The following is a 22,500-nucleotide window of genomic DNA, read 5'->3' as shown; positions in this document are numbered from 1 at the left end:
TTTAAATTAAACTACACACACACACACACAGAGACCGCTGTATACCTTTAGATTAATGCTCTCTATACGTTTGTGGAAATGGTCGCGTCTTTCATTTACCAACCCCTGTTACTCTAATAATTTGGGTTTTTAATTGAGTGAATGATGGATTCATTGCAGGTCACACATGTTAATAGGACGTAACCTAAATCATAATGTTCATATAATTGAACAACATCGCTTGTGATAATGATCAATACCGCGTTTGAGTGCAGGGCCGCTGTGCTGTTGAGCCTGGCAGTATGAGACAGTTTGAGGTATTTCTTAGGAAAAAAGGTTGCTAAGTAATTAACCACAATGAGTGACTGAGTTACTAGGGCCCAAGGTGGAGGGGCCTTTAATATTTTTATACTTTAGCTATTGAAGAATAGCAGAATATTTGTATTTGTTAAGCAAACATTTGTAACTCATATTTTGCTTCTGGGGGTCCCTGGAACTAAATATTTTTAGATGGAAACAGGTTTTTCAAAAAACCTTAGAATAGCAGATCTACAAGCTCGCAGCACGGCATTCGGTGCCACGCTGTGAGCTTGTATATCTGCTATTTTTTCAATAGTTAAAGCACAAAATAATGCGTAATAATGTGTTCCCAGTCTAAATGGGTTAACCCCTCCCCCTATGAAGAACATTCATGGGGGCCCGCAGTGAATCCTTGTACCCAGGGCCCAGAATGTGGTGCTACACCCCTGAACACAATGTCAGTCAGCAAACATTGAGCCTACTATTTGAGAATGTGAAGTGATTGATTAGATATAGGCGTTTAAGCTAAACCGGGAAAGATTCTGGTGTCATTTTAGATTTTCGCGTTGGCTATTCAAAATTAGCAGATATATGCTCACAGTGCGTTTTAGATTTTTATTTTTTTTTAATCTTTAAAGTGTGAAAACTACAGATTTAGAATAAGGCATTGGTAGAATAGGCTTCTGGTCTTAATGGGTTAAAAGAGAAGCCAATAAGGTACAGACAGAGACAACTCGTTATCCAACGATTGAATAGATAGCAATCTGGTTATGAACCTCATAGACCTAGCCTATATCTGGTCCACACTTTAATTTTGTATTGTATTTATTTATAAACGTTGTATTTGTGAGGGGGACCGAGATGGTGAGGCCGCAAATCATACTAATCTGTCTGTGAGTTTTCAATTTTCATTGATCTGTTAGTGTGTAATACACACTGTGTATGTATGTATGTATGTATGTATGTATGTATGTATGTATGTATGTATGGTATGTATGTAGTGTATGTATGTATGTATGTATGTATGTATATGTATGCTATGCTATGTCTTAGGCTATATATATATATATATATATATATATATATATATATATATATATATATATATATATATATATATAAATATATATATATATATATATATATTTCTTTATAATCGGTATGGGACAATAAAGATGATTCTGGAAAAAAAGAGAAAGAAAAAACCTTGCGTACCCAATCTGTCTACCAACAAGTTTAATTTCCCACCCCTGCATGTGGGAAAAAAGCTGTGCTTGTCATTGTCACAAATGTTTTTCATTTGAGCATGATTATACATTAGACATTGTCATGAACTTAGGGGATAGGGATTCATCTTGTGGTGGTAAATAGAGGATGTGACTCACTGAAATGAAATGAAATTAGAATCATTGTTGAAGAAAGGTTGTTCACGTTGAGCCTTTTCAGTTTGACATGTCTTCAGAGTTTCGTTGTGTGGTGTTTGCTTGAATTTGGATAAACAACATTGAGACTATATTATTCCTTTTGATTGCTTGTGTGTTATGGAAAAGAAAACAAAGTTTGTCTTCATTCAACAAAGTTCTTAATCAATGATGTATTTGTTGTTTATAAATTCTAGGCCCCGACCCCAACATGCCTTCTTAGTATAGAAACTTGTTTTATACTGTACACTTCACATTATGCATTGTTACATGTATTTCCAAAATGGTATATTCCTATATATTAATTGTATTTACAAATACACATATATGCTGCAGTTTAATCATGAAAATGAAAGTTTTCCTGAAGAGGAAAATGTTTGTCAGGCAAGGACTACAGTTACATTCTAGCTTTTAGCAAATCATTTAGGCATACTTTAGTTATTAACATATTTTGTCCAAAATATAAGTCAGTCTATAAACAGATTTATGCCACGGTATTTTAAGGAAACTCTGAAATATGACTTTGCTTTTTGTTTTAATTTGTAGTTACAGCATCAAACATTCACTTGCATTGTCAATGTATTTATTTCATATTAAATAATTGAACCGTATTTGTTAACTGGCAGTTTGTTTATTATTATTTACAGTTTATTCAATACTTTCTAAATATTTTTTCTTTGATTGTTTTTGTTAATTTCCCAAGTTGTGAATTAAACTATGTTGCTATTTATTTGTCTGCATATCAACAACTTGTTTCAAACAGATACAAACAATCACATATTTAAAATAATAATAATAACAACATCTACATAAACTGCTGCATTTTATGGCTACTGTTAGAATATAAAAAGAATGTTCTCACTTTACATTCCATTCCATGGTTGTTGTCATTTATCCATGAACTAAAAGAGACGATCAAGATAAACAAGCCAGCAAATATAAGCCTGCATAATTTTGATCAATATTAAGTGACTAATAGAGAAAGAAAGAAAGAAAGAAAGAAAGAAAGAAAGAAAGAAAGAAAGAAAGAAAGAAAGAAAGAAAGAAAGAAAAACAAATCCCAGTGCATGTTCCCATATAGCCTACAACAAGATATGTAATGCATTAGTTTCGTGTTTCCAGTGTCATGGTAGATCTGGATGCTTCCATTGTATTGATGATCAATGATCATCGTGATAATCGCAGTTTGTTTTACTGTCAGGGGTTAAAACGCTGAGTTATAGTTTGAACTTCGAATTAAGGCTAATCTTTATGACTCAAACCCCTGTCTCGTCCTGGCTACTCGGGCATCTCTCTGTTGCTGCTGATGGAAAGACACGTCGGCCTGTAATGTTAAATTGGAAACAAATGTATAGGCAGCTTGAACTGCGTGTTTATTTCTATCGCTCAATAATGCCTCATTGTTTTAAACACGAACGAATCATCACGGGATGTTTAGATCCCTCTCTCTCTCTCTCTCTCTCCCCAGCCTTGTAGGCTACCGTCCGGGGCTTCAGTTAATAGTTTACCGGTAGAATGTACCAACACCACGGCGTTGTCTCAAACCTAGCGAGGTAGGCCTATAGATTCTATACATAGGCTGCTATGCTATAGCCTGCCATATACTACACAGCCTGGTTGGATTTCAGCTCTCATTCTCTCTCCCTCCCCCCATTCTTCTCTCTCTCTCCCTCCCTCCTCCTCTTTCTTCTCTCTCGGTGGGAGGCGCCTCGCGCCGCCGTAGTACTCTGGAGTAGCTTTTCTCTTTTTTTTTAAACCCGACTTTATGAATGAAGACACGCGCTCCTCTCCTCTCCTCTCCTATATGCCGACAGTGCGTGAGGAAAGGCTGCATGCGTGCGTCTTCCTCGCGCACGCGGACGGAGGAAGGCGTGTCCCCTCCCCTCCCCCAACATAGCTATAGCCCTATACATCTCATCCGAGTTTAAGTGCAGTTCACGTTATCATCATTCATGTGTGTCTGTTCACATATTGGAGTGTAATAACACAGTAATAACAGCCTAACTATACTCAGGGAACTATAGCCTACTCAGGGAACCAGAGGGAGGGAGGGTGGGCCACTGGCCAGTTCCAAGTCCAGTCGGTGTGGACTTGTAGCTCTGATAGCCTGTGCCAGCTCACCTCCTCTCCCTCTGCATACATGGGCACTGCCATGCTGTGTTGCACCGAACCCGTATCTGCACCAGGGCGCCCCCGCGTGGCAGCACATCTCTCCACAATGCATCTATCTGTGTGTGTGTGTGTGTGTGTGTGTGTGTGTGTGTGTGTGTGTGTGTGTGTGTGTGTGTGTGTGTGTGTGTGTGTGTGCGCGCGCGCGCGCGTGCGCGCGCGCGTGCGTGCGTGCGTGTGTGTGCGTGTGCGTGTCCAAATTTCTCCCATGGGCACAATAAAAGGTAATCTTCTATCCTCAAAAACACTGCACTTGTGCGGGTGCTCTCTCTCTCTCTCTCTCTCTCTCTCCCCTCTCTCTCTCTCTCTCTCTCTCTCTCTGCGTGGTAGGCATATGCTTGTGTATTGTGCGTGCACAAACACACGCCTCTCACACGCACGGAGGGAGGTGTGTCTCTCGTCATCATAGCGCGGACAGAGAGCTGCAGATAGGCTATAGCCTGCCCTATGCTATATTCGCTTCATGACAAATAGGCAACATTTTGTCACCATATGAGAAAGAGCAGCATGGAGCGCTTGGTGCGTGGACAGAATGAGTCCATGTGTTGCATCTCTAGGTTCTGCATTCTAATGACAACACAAGCCTGCCATTCATCTAATATCCGTGCATCAGTAGCCTTTATATAATAGGCTACAAAGTCAATCTGCAGGCATGTTCTTCCAGACAGCGGATGAAACAGATGGTTCAGAGCAGATAAAGGGAATTAGTGCGCGATGGTGTCAGCACATTTCGTCCATGATGATGCCATAGATGCAGTTAGATAGAGAGAGCTGCATGTCATGATCAACCCGAATGATGGGCATGTTTACCGCGTGGTTTGCAGCCTACAGGCTAGTGCAGTCAGGTGGTGCAGTGGTTCCTTGCAAACTTTACAGGTCGAGAGACCCGAAAGAGAGATTAGACGTTTGCCCGGACGCGGTACCCACAACTAGTGAAAACAAGCAACTTTCGCTCCGCGTTGTGAGCTTGTAGATCGGCTATTCTCACTACTTGTTAAACATATTGTGATATATATATATATATATATATATATATATATAGGCCTATATATATATATATATATATATATATAATACACACATAATGGCTCCCGACCCACAGACCATGCTGTAATAGGCTGCTTACTACACAGTAGTAGTCTACACAGAAATGAACATTGTACAGCGCACTGCCACTGCCTACTATGTAGCCTATCAGAGCCTCTGGTCATGGAATTGCGCGTCCGCGTGCGCGTGTGTCTGCTGATCCACACACCACGTGATCTGAGCTTCATTGTAGTAAATGGGCGTTGTCTCTCCAAGATGGCGGCCTACTATAGCGCTCTCACATGCGTGTAGGCCTATGTGCGCGCGCGTGTGTGCGTTTGCTGAAGGGGGAGGGGGGGGGCGTGTTGTTGAGTCAGAAAAGCTGGCTTTATACAATACGTGCGTGTGTGTGTGTGTGTGTGTGTGTGTGTGTGTGTGTGTGTGTGTGTGTGTGTGTGTGTGTGTGTGTGTGTGTGTGTGTGTGTGTGTGTGTGTGTGTGTGTGTGTGTGTCCGCGCGCGCCTATTGCACATTTAATAACGGCTGTAATAGCGCATGCACAGGGAACTTATAGAGAGGCCTTTCCCGAGTGACTTGTTTACTTTTAACAGTTCTGTTTTGACCAAACCGAAGCGAGACAGATGTGTTGATCCAGAACAAAGTTGCCCTCCGTATCTCTGCATGGTCTTCATTAAGCCAATAAATAGCCATATAGGATAGCCGTTCGCTTTACGGAACTATAAGCTATAGCCAAGTGAAAACCTATAAAGCTCGCACACATGACAGCTTCATTCTATAAGCAGTCCTATGGTAAATACCAAATAGCCTAAACGGCACACCGTGGAAAGGTCTTTTCATTATAATGATTTGGACGAGAAGATAATTCGTCAGTTATAGGCGTGTTATTACATCGTAATAACAACTCTAGCCTGCACTAGTAGCCTGCATTGGCGTCCACGGGACGATGTAGTTGTTTGAAATGAGACTTTCGTTTGGGCGAAGACTATGTCTGATTAGAGCTGCTGTAAACAAGTAAGGGAAGGTGGTTATTTGATTCACAGGACTAATAATATATCCTTGAATAAAACGGACATAGGCCTAATAGGCTATAGGCCTAAGTTAAGCTACTTTAAAAAAAAAACATTGTATTGGAACCATTTCCACAGTGGTTAGGTTATGCATAATTTTCATCGGCCTACAGTTACACTCTCCCCCCTCTCTCTCTCTCTCTCTCTCTCTCTCTCTCTCTCTCTCTCTCCTCTCTCTCTCTCTCTCTCTCTCTCTCGCTCTCTCCCTTGCCTGTCTTCATGTCGTGCGCGCTCTCTCGCACCCCCTCTCTCTCTCTCTCTCTCTCTCTCTATCTCGCCCAGCGCTGCGTCCATATCGTGAAATGGCTATAGGCACCACCACAAAATGGCGAGAGAGAGACAGAGAGAGGTTGATGGGTGGGTTATAGTAGGCCTAGGCTACAGTGTATGCCTACGTCAGACCCGTTAGTTTTAGTCCATCCATTTTTTTAAACGTGTGATCAAAATGATGACTATTAGACTGTCCTTTCTGAACTAAATAACAGGCTACTATTGGCGTGGTGGAGAACTCGTTATAGTCGCCATAAAATAAACGAATCAATCTTTGATGATTAACTCTAACAGACCAAATTCAGAATTAAATGGGCTTAATAGCCCTTCACTCGGCTGACTGACGTAAATTGAGGAATTATCAGGTCTCGTGAAGTCGTGAATCCACATTTTCACTTGGTCTTCTGCAGAAGCTTGAATTCACGAGACCGGGTGGTTTTCTGAAATCCACGTAGGCCTATAGGCTACGCTTATACATTTTTTAAGCACGGTAGGCTATAATAGCCTAATAACACCATCATGATCATCTCATCTATGCTATTTAAAAAAAACTTGGTAAGCGTACCCAATCCTAGATGTGCATAATTCCATAAAAAGTAAGTAGGCCTAGTAGCGTGCGGAGGGGAGGGGTGGCGTATACGTGCGGGGGGGTGGGCTTCTCAAAATGGAGACATGAAACTGTTGCTGCTAGCAAAATGTCGGCCCCGTTCCTCCAGGGCGCGTCATCATCACCAGAGCACAGACAGGGTCATGGTGGAGAGCACAACGTAAAACTTTGACCCTCCACACACCACCCAACCCAACCCCTACACAGGCTACAGACCCTACCCCAAATGAATTCCAGAGCTTCCTCTCTCTCTCCCCTCACAAGTTTCAGGGTCTCTCTCTCATTCTCGTATCCCACCACCACCCTTCTCTCTCTCTCTCTCTCCTCGCCACAACGACCACCCTGCCTGGTTGATCCCCTCCCCCCACCCACCGCTACACGGTCTGCGAATAGAGGCCACGGGGCTTCCGCCGTTTAATACTCTTTTTTTTTTTACAAATGTATTTATTTGTTCAGCCCTGCTCGGGATGAACTATAGCCTATATGGGCTACTGAAATGACGTGTTTCTAAAAGTACAGGATATGATATAGCCTAGGCTACAACGGCGCACGATCAAAGTGCGACCAGAGTCACCAGACCAGAGTGGAACACAAAAAAGTCAAAATTAAAAAAAGATATACAGTCCTATAAGAGTTCAGATGAACGTAGACAATAGTCTTATCAGTCAGTGACCCATTCAAATGAAACGACCATGGAAGTTTCATGTTCTGTTCTATATCCTATTCCATTATGCATGCGGAGCCTTGCGTTTTTTTTAACCCGGTCCCGCACGCAGAGCGCTCGGTCGTCATCATCCGCGGAGCGCAAGGCTATCAAACATCTCGCATTCGTTTGGAATCCGGTTGCACGCCATCCATGAATCCATGATACATCCATGTGCCTCGTGATGGTGGCGGGGGTTTAGGCCTACTGTAGCCCATGCATATACTGCGGTGTAGGCTACGCACATGTGCGCGCGCGTGTGCGTGAGAGAGAGAGTCTGTCTGTCTGTCTGTCTGTCTGTCTGTCTGTCTGTCTGTCTGTCTGTCTGTCAGTCAGTCAGTCAGTCAGTCTGTCCAATTTGTTTATAGAAAAAAACAGAGTCTGCACTAGATCATGCTCCCATGTTGTAGGCCTATATTTATTACTTCAGACCAAAGGTCCTCTGGTCATAAATAATGTAATAAATATCCATGGGAGCTTGATCCTCTGTCCAGCAAACAGCATGTGCATACCTTTTGCATCACCAATTTGTTTATCTAATAGGCCTACCCAAAGGAAATAGCTTTCCATGAATAAATAGACTAATGTCATCTCTGTTGTCTGTTGAGCATCAAACTGGGAAGTGAAACCATTTGTTTCTATATATTTATTTCCCATAAATTATTTTGTGAAGAAAAAAAAAAACACTGAGGAAAATAGCAATGATGATAATACTGGGGGAAAAAGAATATCCTAGGTAAAAAATAGGGTGCTGTCGATGAACCTGTCATGGTTAAAATGGACTTTGAGGTTCACTGGGTTTGTATATAGGGTTAGTGTGTGGCTGAAAAAATAATGTCAAATATGAATACAGTATAAATACTGAATCAAGCGACTTAAAAATTGTCACAGAAAGAAAGAATAGATGTTTTACCCCAAACACGTTTGAAAGTGAAATATCAGTAACACAAGTAACAAGGTTGTTTGCATTCATTGCCAGTCCAGTGCAAGGATGTTCAGCTACACTTTATTTGTCAGCTCCCATTATAACCAAACCAGGGACGTGCTGGCCATTGGGAAAAGCGGGACAAATCCCGAACAGCCGGTTCATTCTCGGCCGGTCCACTGTTTGCACAAAAGTAAAAAAATTAAACTGTTTGCACAAAAGTATAGTGAAAGTAAAGTACAAATAACTCAAAAGTGTACTTAAGTACAATACTTAAGTAAATGTACTTAGTTACTTTACACCACTGCCGCTGGCCCATCGACACCACTCTTTCTCTTCTCATCAGTCCTCTCTCACACCCTTTCTTCTCACCGATACAAATATAATGGCCTAAGGGACTAATCTTGGCACAAAATAATAATCAAGCAATGTTATGTTATCAATATAATTTATCACAAGATGGAAATCGTGTTTTGTCGTTTTGTTTGCGAATGAATAAGGCTGCTATACGACCAACAACCTATCTATCATCACTACCCTCGTACCTGAGCTGTAGGCATAAAAAAATACCTGAGCGATTCATATAGTAAATTGATATACTGTAAATTGATATATATACTGTATATTTAAATATACAGTGTCTGTCTGTCTGTCTATATTGTGTGTGCGTGCGTGCGTGCGTGCGTGCGTGCGTGCATGCGCGCACGCGTGTATTTATTAGTTAATAGACCGGTCCACGTTGGGCAGAATAGTCACCGTTGACGTCCAGTTGTGCAGATATACCTGTTGTATCCGTCTGTACGTACATTATAGTGAGATCTCTTATCTATGTCTGTCTGGCTCTATATGCCCATTCATGTGACGTCAGATGTCCAGGCCAGTCTGTGACGTCAGTGTATACAGACAGACATTATACGGACAGACAGACAGACAGACAGACAGACAGACAGACAGACAGACAGACAGACAGACAGACAGACAGACAGACGTTGAATAGTTAATAGTTAGATTGTCTTTTTTTTTATTAAACATGGAGAGGGTTGTATTTAGTTCTCTTTGAGACTTCTGAGAGAAAGCTGATATAGGGTGAACAGTGTGTAGGGAGAGTCACATGAGAGAAGGCTGTGTTGGGAGGGGGGGGGAGGGGCTGATCTGAAGTCAGCTTGGGTTACACATGGTTCCGGAGACAGAGGTCTTAAGCGCGACTACTGTCAGTGTGGACACTCAATGTTCCAGTTAATTTGCTTACTGCTGGGCTATTGGCCACAGAGAGGTTCAATCACAAGCAGCGAATGAAGGGTTCTGTGGCGAGCGAGGGGTGAAATAGTGTCTTCTAACTAGCAGCGGTGTAAAGCAACTAAGTACTTAAGTAATATACTAATAAGTACAATTTTGAGGTATTTGTTCTTTACTTGAGTGTTTCCAATTTCCAATACTTTTACTTCTAATCCACTACATTTCCGATCCAAATATTGTACTTTACTCCACTACAATTATTTGCAAACTTTAGTTTCTAGTTACTTTGCAGATTTCTTGTTGAAAATAGCCAATCGCGTTATTTTTAGATTGTAGCTGTAGAAGTCTCTGTCGGGTCGAAACGTCATCATGTCCAAAACTGTTACTTTTCAAATTCAAAAGCGTCAAACGTAGCAGATTTACATGCTCAAAACCAGTTGCGTCGCGCCGTGTTTCAAGTCTGTGGATCTGCTACTTTTGATGCTTTTGTGACTGTAGTATGGTTCACACGATAAAGTAGGGCTTTCATTTATGGGGGGGGGGGGGGGGGGGAATGTGAAACACAAACATTAAAACATGGAGATAAAATACTTCCCCACATTTACTTTTGGTTTTAGGGACAGAAAGCAGACCTTTCCCAGATGATTGAACTGAGAGATCTGGATGGTTCATGATATCGCACAAGATCAGAAATATATTTTGCCCTAAACCATTCAAACAATAATAAATAATACATATGGAGATAAGAGGTTTCTGCCCGACCGCAACCGATAGTAACAATTTCTTTTTTTGTGTGTGTGTGTGTGTGTGTGTGTGTGTTTGTGTGAAAACTGTTAGGATTTAGAAGACATTTGAAGAATCGGCCTCAGGTCTTAAACTGGAATTCCGGGCGAGTGCATTTCTTACGGCAATCTGATGTTACTCCATCCATTGTTAGAGTTAACTTTGACCAGAGACGGTGGGATTTAATGTCAGTTCGCCTCTTATACGTCATTGTTGACAACACTCTGTGCATGGACACATCTCCAGTCTCCACCATTATGAGGGATAATGTAAACTAAAAAAAGGAATTGTCGAGCGATACAAATAAGCAAAAGAAAGATTCCACCGCTTACGAACAGAGCTGCCGAGGACTCGAGATGAAAAAGGGTGAAAAAAAAGTACTGATTGTTCTGGGATATCCTGACATCAGATTAACGTGGTAAAATAGCTAGTCCGGAATTCTCCTTTAATGGGTTAAAAAGACTGTTATATGACACAATGTATACAAAGGGGGGGGGGGGGGGGGGGGGGACAGGAAGACGGCATCAACCACACACACTTGATTGAGTTGGCAAACAACAGTCACTTGTGTGCCCACAGACCGTGTGCCCACTGTGGCATCATCATGAATTTTTGATTGGACGAGGTTCACCCTTCAGTGGGTTTAGTCGGACCAATGGGATCACAGCCAGGGAGGAAATAACCTTTCCCCTATAAATGTGGACCAATCGCAGACGAGAGCCGAATTCACAGGCGCATGTCGGCAACCCGAGATAGAATTTGACTCCTCTTCTATCTTTCTCTTTTTGTAAATCTTTCTATCTTGCTCATCTTATTCTCTCTCTCTCTCTCTCTCTCTCTCTCTCTCTCTCTCTCTCTCTCTCTCTCTCTCTCTCTAGTTTTTTTTTAACGCTGGCACTGCCACCTGCTCTGTTACAGAGCCATAACCACCCATTAATGCTGATAATATTGTAGTATTTCAAAATCCACTGTTGAAATGCCCTTGCGTTAAGGCACAGACATCCCACCTGCTTGATTGAAGCTGTGGTAGTTGCCAACAGTAGAAGACAGTAGTAGTTTCACTCCTACAGTAACACTTACAAAACAATTTAGTGACAGGCGTGATGTATAATTATCTTGACTAAGTTGGGGCGGTTAGGGCGCCTGCCACATGGGCTCCAACGCCTGACAGTTTCATCACCTGCCGATCAGACAATTTTCTGCATGTCACTCCACATATACCCCCTTTCCAGGGGTCATCAATACGTCCGTACGGGGACAGACATGTCCGTGGCAAAGATTTGGTCTTATCCGTGGCAAATTTTAGATTTTCTTTTTTTACACACCATTATAACGTTCTTATTTCAATCATAAGACCCAATTACTGGATGTAAAGTGTCAAGTTACTTCACAGTATGCATAACACTTATTTACACACTATGGCATATTGGGAGTCCACTAATAGTAGTGGTTCTCAAATGTTTTATTTGCAAGGATCTTCTTAACTCTGAGAGTGTACAAATGGAACCAAATGGACCCGTAAAGGTCCATTTGGTTCCATTTGATCACCTTCAGAGTTACAGACCTGTTATGGTCATTTACTGTAAGACTAGTTCTTTGTGCTTCGGGTAACACTATTGTCGACTCATTGTGTATGTCCGTGGCAAAAAAGAAACAAACCAAAAAAGACCACCACAAGTCAGCATGATGATGACCATATATGGAGTTCCGTGTCCAGGCCAGTCTGTGATGTCATCTCCAAATTGGGCATTGTAGTGATGTCAGTCAGCGATGTCAATTGGGCGTTGTTCATATCAGATGGGCATTGTTACCATGGTGCCGACACTGTTTCGTATCAGTGATGTCAGCATGCAGACAGACGGCGGGCGGCAGACAGACATTCGCTAAATGAATAGTTAGATATTAATAATGTTATTTAATAATTATTATTATTGTTATTATTGATGTGGACATGTGCCTCAATGCACTCTGGCAACATGTCAGACCATGGTGACGTCACCAACCAAGCAGTGACAACACTGAGAACATGGATTCTACATCAGAGGCTGAGTTTGCTGAGTGAGCTTGTTCTATTTCAGCACCGGCCATCCTAGTTCGCACACAAGCCACGCCACGCCACATATGCGCGCCACATATGCAGATTATGCACGCATGTACGTAGGCACGCACGCAGAGTCTCTCTCTTTCTTTCTTTCTTTCTTTCTTTCTTTCTTTCTTTCTTTCTTTCTTTCTATCTATCTCTATCTCTATCTCCTCTCTCGGAAAGGACAGGAAAAAGGATGATAGAAAGATAGGATGGGGGGAGGTATCTTTCCACCATGATTGTCTTCATATCCCACATGAACATAGACCATCCTTCTTTTAAGGTCAATAAAAGGTTACTTATCGGAATAACTGCGGTCAATACTGTCTAACCACAGGTTAATAAGTCACAGACACTTTTTCAATTTCAATCGTAAATCAATTTTATCCAGTGATTGGAGTTTTTTTATTCAAGATTTTTCTGGTCAAGACGTGACTATACAGACACACATATCTTCGTATTTTCTTTTTATTGGAGGCAAACTCAATATGTTTGTTAATATGTTTATGTTTATTGACATTGATTTGATTGCTTGATTGACATTGGACACTGACATACACGCAGCTATAGTGTTCAATGAAAAGTCTCGCTCTGCGATGGCTGTGGGCAACAGTCTCCGTGTTCGTTTCTGTTTTTCATTGTTTTAATTCCAGTGTTGCTTTTGACAGCAAATGCTTGGCGGGCCTTGATGGCGCAGTAATGCCTGATTTTACACTTGGTTGCGTTCTGAAATGTTATAGATCTGACTGCTATTTACTCCTGAGCACATGAACCACACATAAAATGACTTGTCTTTTGTAGTCGACGAACATGTTTCACCAGGGACGTGCTGAGCCCTTGATTCAGCCCGGGAAAAAGAGTTGGAGAGGCCCTCATTGCGTGCTATAGAGAGAGATCTCTCTCTATAGCGCTGCTGCTACTCAAAGATTTGCCGTTTCAGATCATGACAAGTGACAAGCCAGTGGGCCAATTACATGAGTTATATTTTTTGTGTCCAAAACCGTTTGTTTTGTATTTATCATTTTAAAAATGATTTAAACTAGTGAAAACAGCCGATCTACAAGCACGGTGCGAGGCGTTGTGTGCTTGTAGATCTGCTGTTTTCACTACTTTTGTGCAAACAGTTTAATTTTTACTTTTGTGCAAACAGTTTAATTTTTTTCCTAAATGGCCGGCCTGGACCGGCCGGGAATGAACCGGCCGTTCGGGAGTTGTCCCGCTTTTCCCAATGGCCAGAACGTCCCTGTGTTTCACCACAGTTTTCATCGACAAAATCAACACTGTTTAATTCCTCTGCAAGTGTGGTGCCCTGTTTTCCTGCTCCGCTAACATGACTGTTGCCATCCGATTGGAAAGAAGGCGAGTGAGTTATAGTTACCTACTATACTGTTTGGCTGATGTCATGTCCTCCTCGGCCATTACGGATAAAATATTCATCCGTGATTTCATTCTAGATGTCTCTTATGAAATATTAAGCCACTGCACTTCTCTGCTGCTTGCTTGCGTGCGTGCATGCATGCAGCACACCAGCCAATCAGAACAGTGCTGCTGCCGGATTGCAGGGCTGGTTGCACTTTAACATTTCCTAGTAGGAACTTACGGTACACTACGTGTGCCTTGCGTGTGTTTTGGAGGTTCCTGGGATCGAGGCGCCGAGTCGACCCCAAATGACATGCAGATCAAAGTGCTTCTCCATGGTTCCCAGGGCAGTTATAGTGTTTGTTGTGCTTGTTGGTTGAAGATGACCCGGTGCGGGTCAGACGGTGATAAAGATTTGTGTAAAAAAAGTGTTGTCAGATAATGAGCAAGTCTCATAGGACCTGTCTCACGGAGTGTGTGTGTGTGTGTGTGTGTGTGTGTGTGTGTGTGTGTGTGTGTGTGTGTGCGTGTGCGTGTGCGTGTGTGCGTGCGTGCGTGCGTGCGTGTGAGAGTAGTGAGTGCCTGTCAGTGTGTGTCTGTTTTGTTCTTTAATATCAAAGTGCTTCAAGGTGCTGGATAGAATTATTAAAATCAAATAGTGGTAATAGTAAAGACAACAGTGGACAAACAAGAACAACATGCCCGGTTCGGTTCTGTGCTGTGCTGAATGATGATGATGATGATGAGTAGATGAGGATGGAAGGAAGGTGGTTGCACCTTCCTCTCTCTCCCTCTCTCTCCTTTCTTCAACACCTCACAACTCTCCCTGTCTTTCCTATAGGGTTGCTTTTTCGGTGCCGTGTCATTCTTCCGACCTCCCATTCTTCCGACCCGACCACCTAAACCTAACCTTAACCCTAACCCTAACCTCAGTAAAAATAACGCTGGTGAATGCTAACCCGGTGAAATGCTAACCTGCCGACGCTGGTGAATGTTAACCTGGTGAATGTTAATGGAACAACGGGAGGTCGAACCTTTGAGAAGACACCACGTTTTCCACTCTCGCACGTTCTCTCCATACTTGTATCTCCCCGTCGTTCTCAGCCTCAGCTTAAAGTGTTATTGTTGCATCAGCATCTCCTGCCGTAACCTTTCACCTGCATAGGCTGAGTGGGTGGGGGAGGGTAGTTTCTCTCTCTCTCTCTCTCTCTATCTCTCTCTTGCGTCAATGTTCACGAGAAATCTTTCAATTCCTGACTTTTTTCAAATGTATATTTCATGTATAATCTCCAATTTAATATAAAAACGGTTAAATACATATTGTCAATATTACACCAGGAGCAATGGAGGGTGGACACTCCAATTTAAAGATGACTATATCACGGAATGTTATGTTTTATTTAACTTAACGTATCTATTTATCTATATGCGTATATGTGCTTTTGAATTCTGAATCAGAAACATTATTGTCACATTACAGGTTTACAGGTGTAAACATCTGAACAAATCCTTAGAAATGTATTGGGGGGGGGGGGGGGGGTTCACCTCCTCTGTTTACAAAATCACTGGCAAGGGGCAGTGTTGTACCTGAGCACGTTCAATGAACGATCGTTCACAAAATCGTTAATATTTTGGGCGAACGTGAACGGACCGTTCTTAATCTTTCCGCTTGATGAAGTCGTTGTTGACCGCGCTCATTCTGGCGTTCATGAACGGCGCTCATTGGCTCGTTCGTGCCGTCTCCGCGGTCGCCTCGTATTTGTATTCACTTTGTATGCAATCGCGCCACTCGAACGCATCTTTCTTGGCTTAACAGTAAATAATGATTTAGCGCTGGGCAGTGCTGTGTGCGCACAGTGCATCGCCTCCTTCTCCTCCTCGCCCAACAGTAACGCACATCTTCCAAGTTCCAAGTAAAGGCTGACTTAGAATTCGTCGTACGACATGCTGCATGACGAAAATCGTAGATCTACAAGCTCACAACGTGTCGCGGAAGCTTGCAGAATGTGGGATATTTTGAAACGTTTGCCTTCATACACAGATATGGGCTGTCTTCCTCCATATATGGGCATTCCCATATGAAGTCCTGTTAAATATGGGCTTAATATTGATGACCAGGGATCAGGGATCTCCATATATGAGCATAAAGGGGATTCTGTTAGAGTGGTTCCAATGACATCACAACATACAAACCCTTTTATGCCCATACAGAGATCCCTATCTGCAGTCAAACAGATATTGGCCATGTCTTGGCCATCTGGCCAGTGATATATACTGTATCGATGACATCAAGGATCTTCATATATGGGCATAAAAGGGATTCTGGAATACCCACATACATTATGGACCTTTACATAGGTGATTGTGATGTGTCACAGTGTCAGGCGTGACGTGCAGACAGAGATATGCGGACAATGTGTCGGTTTTCGGTCACAATAAACAAACAAATGAAAGAATGAGCAAACAAGCAAGCAAGCTGTGGTATGTGACGATCTATACCTCATGTCCGGAGTCAATTACAGGGGACATTGGCTCTAATTAGTGGAGCCTTTCAATTAAATGTTGAGGCTGTAATTAGCAATAATGGTGTCTCTACTGCCCCCAGCAGGGCTGATTGTGGGGGGTCCGGTCTGCCTATGTGAACCAGCTTTTCATTTCAACACACAACAACACCCTCACTGGGCTTGTTATCGGGTTCGACATCGGTAGAACTGTGGTTGCAGACATTCTATGTGTGTGTGTGTGTGTGTGTGTGTGTGTGTGTGTGTGTGTGTGTGTGTGCGTGTGTGTGTGTGTGTGTGTGTGTGTGTGTGTGTGGATCATAACAATGCATCCTGGCATCAGAAGCTTTGTGGGCGTGTCATGTTCAAGTGTTGTTATAGGTGAGAAAATGTATATATCGTCGTTGTCGGGCGGAAACCTCGTATCTCCAAGTTTCAAATGTGTACGTTCTTTCGCAAAGTAAAGCCCTGCTTCATCATACAAGGCCGTCGCACAAAAGTAGTGAAAACAGCAGATCAACGCCAAAACAACGCCTCGCGGTGCGAGGCGTTGTGTGCTTGTAGAACGGCTGTTTTCACTAGTTTAAATCATTTTTTTTTAATGATGAATCCAAAATGAACGGTTTTGGACATACAAGGTTTCCACCCGACAACGACGATATATAGAACAAGCTCACAACAGTGAATGTGCTCTTGTAGATCTGCCACTTCGACCTCATCTCTCTGTGCTCCATCTCCGATTGGTTCAGAAAGGCTTAGCAGGAAATATAGGAGACGAGTGATTGTGACTTCCTCCACATATTCCATTTCCTGTTACACTTTCACATCCATAGGAGCCACAGAGAGAGAGAGAGAGAGAGAGAGAGAGAGAGAGAGAGAGAGAGAGAGAGAGAGAGAGAGAGAGAGAGAGAGAGAGAGAGAGAGAGAGAGAGTTCTTCGCTTTTACATGTTCTCCCATTTCCACAAGTTGTATGTTCTTGAATGAGGTTGTGATTTTTTGGTGCATGCTCAGCCTGTAGGTACATGTGCACAGCACACACATAAGAGTCTGTACGTGTGCATGTGTCTACTTTTAGGGTAGCACTCCACCTACTTTCCTTTAGAGTCGCCCATGCACGCACGCACTCACGCACACACGCACACACACGCACTCACGCGTACACGCACACACGCACACACGCACGCACACACACACGCACGCACACACACACTCACACACACACACACACACACACACACACACACACACACACACACACACACACACGCACACACACACACACGCAGGCACACACACACCCATGATGTCCCAAGACCTCCCTTGTCTGCGTGCTCCAAAGAGATCTGACCCTTAACCAAACCCTTTTCTGGTGCTCTGCTCTGCACTCCTTCCTTCCTTTCTTCCCTTTCTTGTCATTTCTATGCTTGCTCCTCCATTGTTCTGTGTGGAGGCCTTCCTTCTACAACGTTTCGCATTCCACTTCAGACTGTTTCCATCTCGGCCGACGTCTTCCTCTGCATCTCGTGTCGGTGGAGCGCCGGTGTTGATTTTTTGACAGCAAACCGGATTTCGTTTTTTAGTCGTAGTCTTTTGAATAAAACTTAATTTGGTTTTAGTCATATCGTCGTTGTCGGGTGGAAACCTTGTCCAAAACCTTTTGTTTTGTATTTATCATTCTTAAAATGATTTAAACTAGTGAGAACAGCCGATCTACAAGCACACGTTGTGTGCTTGTAGATCGTCTGTTTTCACTACTTTTGTGCGATGGCCTTGTATGATGATGCAGTGCTTTACTTTGCGAAAAAAAATTACACATTTGAAACTTGGAGATACAAGGTTTCTGCCCGACAGTGACAATATTTTAGTCATCTGAAATGCTTTAGTTTTAGTCTAGTTTTAGTCAACTAAATATCGCAACATTTTAGTCGACTAAATCTAGTCGTAATGGCTTTTTACACTAGATCTGCTATCCCATCCCATCTCATCCAACGCAGTGTACAAATGGACCTCTAAGGTTCCATTTGGTTCCATTTGTAGTCTCGTGGTTGCAAATGGATAAAACTCAGAGAATTCTACTTGGTACACCTGGACAAAGGCATATTGGAAACAGGAAGATCTGTGATTAGATGCATGTGGGCAATGTTGTGGATCCAAAGTTTGGATTCCAAACATGTCCAACCGATGTAGCTCTGGGTGGACTGATTGGACAGGCGGGCCTAGAAGAAAGAGTTAAAAAGAGTTAAAAAAAAAGTTAAATAAACAGAACAACAGATCAGCAGGTAAACGGGTGTGACACTTGTTGCTTTGTCGTCGTGCACGCATCCATCCGTCCACCCGTCCGTCTTCTGTGCCCGCCCATTCTGAACCTGTTGCCATGGCATTAGCCAATGGGAGGGTCGCAGATTGGCGGGAGGCAACGGTAGGGGTCAAACAAGTTTGTTGATGGCGGCTTGATGGGGGCAGGGGATATTTGTGTGTGTGGAGGGGTGGGGTGGGGGGGGGGGGGGGGGGGGGGTTGACCAGGGTGATGGTTGTGGAATGGAGTTGGACGGTGGGGGTTGAAGTATCGATAAGAGACAGCGAAGGGTGTGTGTGTGTGTGTGTGTGCGTGCGTTCGTGCCTGCGTGCCTGCGTGCCTGCGTGCGTGCCTGCGTCCCTGCATGCATGCGTGCGTGCGTGCGTGCGTGCGTGTGTTTAGAACATGGCGGTGTCAGGTATGCAGTGTTTGTGTTGGTTCCGATCATGGACCGGTGGGTTTGTCCTATAGAGTTTAGTATCTTCTGGGGTGTTGGGTTTGCATATCTGGTATCTGCGACACAAAAAGCTCCTATTCAGTCGTACCCAAAGCTCCTGGGGGTGGGTGGGTGGGTGGGTGGGGGTTGGTTTGGGTGGGGATTGTTAAAGGGTCCTGGCCTGGGGGGGTTGGGTTTGGGTGAGGGGGGTTGGTGGTCGGGGTCCATTGTTGGGGTCAGGTGGTTGTTGTTGTTAAAGGGGCTCCTGTTAGACTCTGCTATAGCGTCTCCTTTTAAACGCGTAAGCGAACAAATGGTAAGAATGAATGTATGCTTACTACTACTACTTAGACTAAACACGCACGCACGCACACATACACTCACGTACACATGCACGCACGCACGCACGCACGCATGCACACCTACACACACACACACACACACACACACACACACACACACACACACACACACACACACACACACACACACACACACACACACACACACACACACACACACACACACACACACACACACTACTGCCGTCCCACTCTAGTCATTCAGTAGCCAACCCATCCCCCTCTCTGTGTGTGGTTGTGTGGGTGGTGAAGCCAGACGCCATTCCGGTTGCTGTTGATTCAGTGGTTTTTTACCGCAACTGGAGTCCAAGCGCCAAAATGTCTGCCCATGGCTGGATTATTGTCATTTTTCAACTAATGATAATACTAATCAGTTCATTATGTTTACGTTTTTGGCTGTTGGAGCTGAGATATAATAAGTGTAACACAAAAGGTCGCGTCTCGCTCTGTTAGGACGATGTGGCTTTGATCTTTGACCTCTTTCGTTGGTCCCTTGACACCAACGTGACCCTTAGGCCCAGGAGAGTGTCTTGTATACCTAATGTATGTCACAGGTTGGATCTCCGTAGCGGCAGTATAGTGTTACGTCTGTGTAGAGAGGAGATGTTGTAATGTATTGTTGTATTTTGGTGTTATTTCTATGCTATGCTGATGAATTCCCCAGGACTTTTTTTGTGATATCCTTTTAGCCCAAATGTCAGACTGTACCTTGTGCTGTTTACATTTCAGTATTCAATCAATCAATCAATCAATCAATCAATCAATCAATCAATTATCAAATTGTCCTTGAGCAAGGCAACCTGGACCAATCAGTGGCGTCTCGATTGGGGCCAGATCAAGTCAAACCATAACTTGTCAGATCTGGCCTAGAATATCACCTGATTTCAACAAACATAAATCCTGCCCATGAAAACGGACATCCTGGATTAATCAACTAGTCACATATGGCCCAGAATATAACCTTACATGCTCATATTTCAACTAACATTACAAACAATAATCCATAAGTCCATATGATGTCATGGTAATGATGTCAAGATCATCCCCATATGGGCTGTGATCTGGCCTAGTTCTGAACGTCACCGGAGTCATCATGACGTCATTTGGCTTGCAGGGTTACCCTGTGCAATTTGACTTCTCTATCAAAAAACATACAAAAACACATGTATGTTTCAGAGATAGATGTTTAAATAAAACAGTGTATTATAGCAATGAAGTGCTCTTCTAATATTAAAACTATTCTGCCTCTGCTAACAAAACATCGATGTTTTAATCATTCGTATTAGACTGATACGCAGCTGTTACTGGCACTTTATTTCATTCAAATCTGAACAACATAAACTGAAACATTGTTATGGCCTCGGGTAAACCCTGTTCACATTGACAAGAATTGCCACGCACGCACCCACGCACAGACCGCCATGCTTACATACAGTTCATATTGATTGTGTGCAGAAGGTTATACATTTAAGTTACGCTCGTGAGACTCTCTGTGTGACTCAAATCATAATAACCCACTGGCCCATGTGGTTCATTTTCCTTCCCGTTTACCGCTGAATGTATTATGCTCATGAACAAAACGATGAACGTGTGGGTGATGATAGAGAAGTGGTCACCCTGTGATCTCTGGTGCCCCGCCCCCAAGGTGTGGCCATGGACCTTAGGGGAAAGACTGTGATTGAGGGATGGTGGGAATAAAGGATGGGATGATAACTCTGTTCCTCTCCTCTCTCCTCAGGACCAGGAAACTGCAGATTAGAAACATTCCTCCTCACCTGCAGTGGGAGGTGAGTTTCTTTTGGTTTTTAGTTGTGTTGTTGTTTGCGCTCTTTCAAGTAACTTTTTCAACATGATGTATTTGCCGTATTCATTTATTGTTTTGCTACCATGGTTGTCAATCTTTTGATGTGTTATTTAAGTGTTGTTTTTAGGCTTTGGCTAATATTTGATCGTATTAACACCCTAAAGCCCGTAATGCCATGCAAGTTCATAGGGTGCTGCAGAATACTTGGATAATATTTTAAAGTTATGGATAAAGCAAGAAGAAGCGCTGCATGGGTCCGTGAGTAATATAGTAAGCTGTAAACAGATGCTCTTTGGAGAGGGTAGGACAAAACATCTAGTTCCATTACATGAACTGAACAGAGCTTCCTTGGATCCTTTTTGAGTTTTTGTCCTATATATTTGAAATGTATCGCTTCAATTTAATCACATAGACCCTCTGAGTAAACTGGACCTAAGTTGCACTGTAGCCTACTTGGTGCGTTATTTTTCAATCTACACTAAATCTCTTCGCCAAAAATAGCCGCTCAAGTGGTTATAGTCTAGTATAAAGTTATTTTCAAACTGTCCTAATAAAAAAAATTATATTCTCTCAGGTTTTCCATGTGACTTAGGGGGGAAGATTCACATAACATACATGTAAAGTGCTATGAAGTATCAATGTAATTCAGGGATGCAGTGGATGAAAAAGCTATTTACATAGCTGACCTTACTGTGAGCCAAAAAGCTTTGAGAACGTCTGCTATATTGTAAGAAAGCAGAACCATGCAACACCGGTACATTATGCATGCGTGCCTGCATTTCCTGGTCTGTGTATCATTTTTATGTAATATTTCAGCTTGTGAGAAATAAGCTGTTTCACTTCAAATTACTGCGTAACATTATTAGCACCAACAAAGCCATCTAGCTTGGCAGTACAGTTAGAAATGACTTCTGAGCATGAGTACAACACCAGAGGAGCAGTTTCTGGCACCAACAAATCACACCAAAATCAAAATGTCTCAAGCTTACTGGTATCTAACATATAATTAGAGAGAGAGGTCAGTCAGTCAGTCAGTTAGTAGGTCACAAAATGCACAAAATGCACACAATGCATTATCTATTCACTCGCTTCAGCGACTGATCTCAAATTTAACATGGCATTGGTCATTAGCATTATACACACGGTGACGGA

General features: G+C 42.9%; 2 protein-coding genes across 2 annotated transcripts in view; both read left to right on the top strand.

Moving 5' to 3' along the window:
• The window catches only part of LOC308284040 (histone H1-like), a gene marked incomplete at both ends in the record, with an annotated part of 409,737 nt that overhangs the window by 273,657 nt on the left and 113,580 nt on the right, over positions 1-22,500 (top strand). The window lies entirely within an intron of this gene.
• igf2bp1 (insulin-like growth factor 2 mRNA binding protein 1) overlaps positions 1-22,500 on the top strand; it is a gene marked incomplete at both ends in the record, with an annotated part of 64,610 nt that overhangs the window by 28,244 nt on the left and 13,866 nt on the right. Inside the window, one exon of the mRNA XM_080724665.1 lies at positions 21,283-21,331. Coding sequence (XP_080580791.1) covers positions 21,283-21,331 — 49 coding nt within the window. The remainder of the gene's footprint in view (positions 1-21,282; positions 21,332-22,500) is intronic.

This window comes from Nannobrachium achirus, assembly GCF_963921795.1.
Source record: "Nannobrachium achirus genome assembly, chromosome: 4".
NCBI classification, from domain to species: domain Eukaryota; kingdom Metazoa; phylum Chordata; class Actinopteri; order Myctophiformes; family Myctophidae; genus Nannobrachium; species Nannobrachium achirus.
This window is presented reverse-complemented; position numbering and strand designations above follow the sequence as displayed.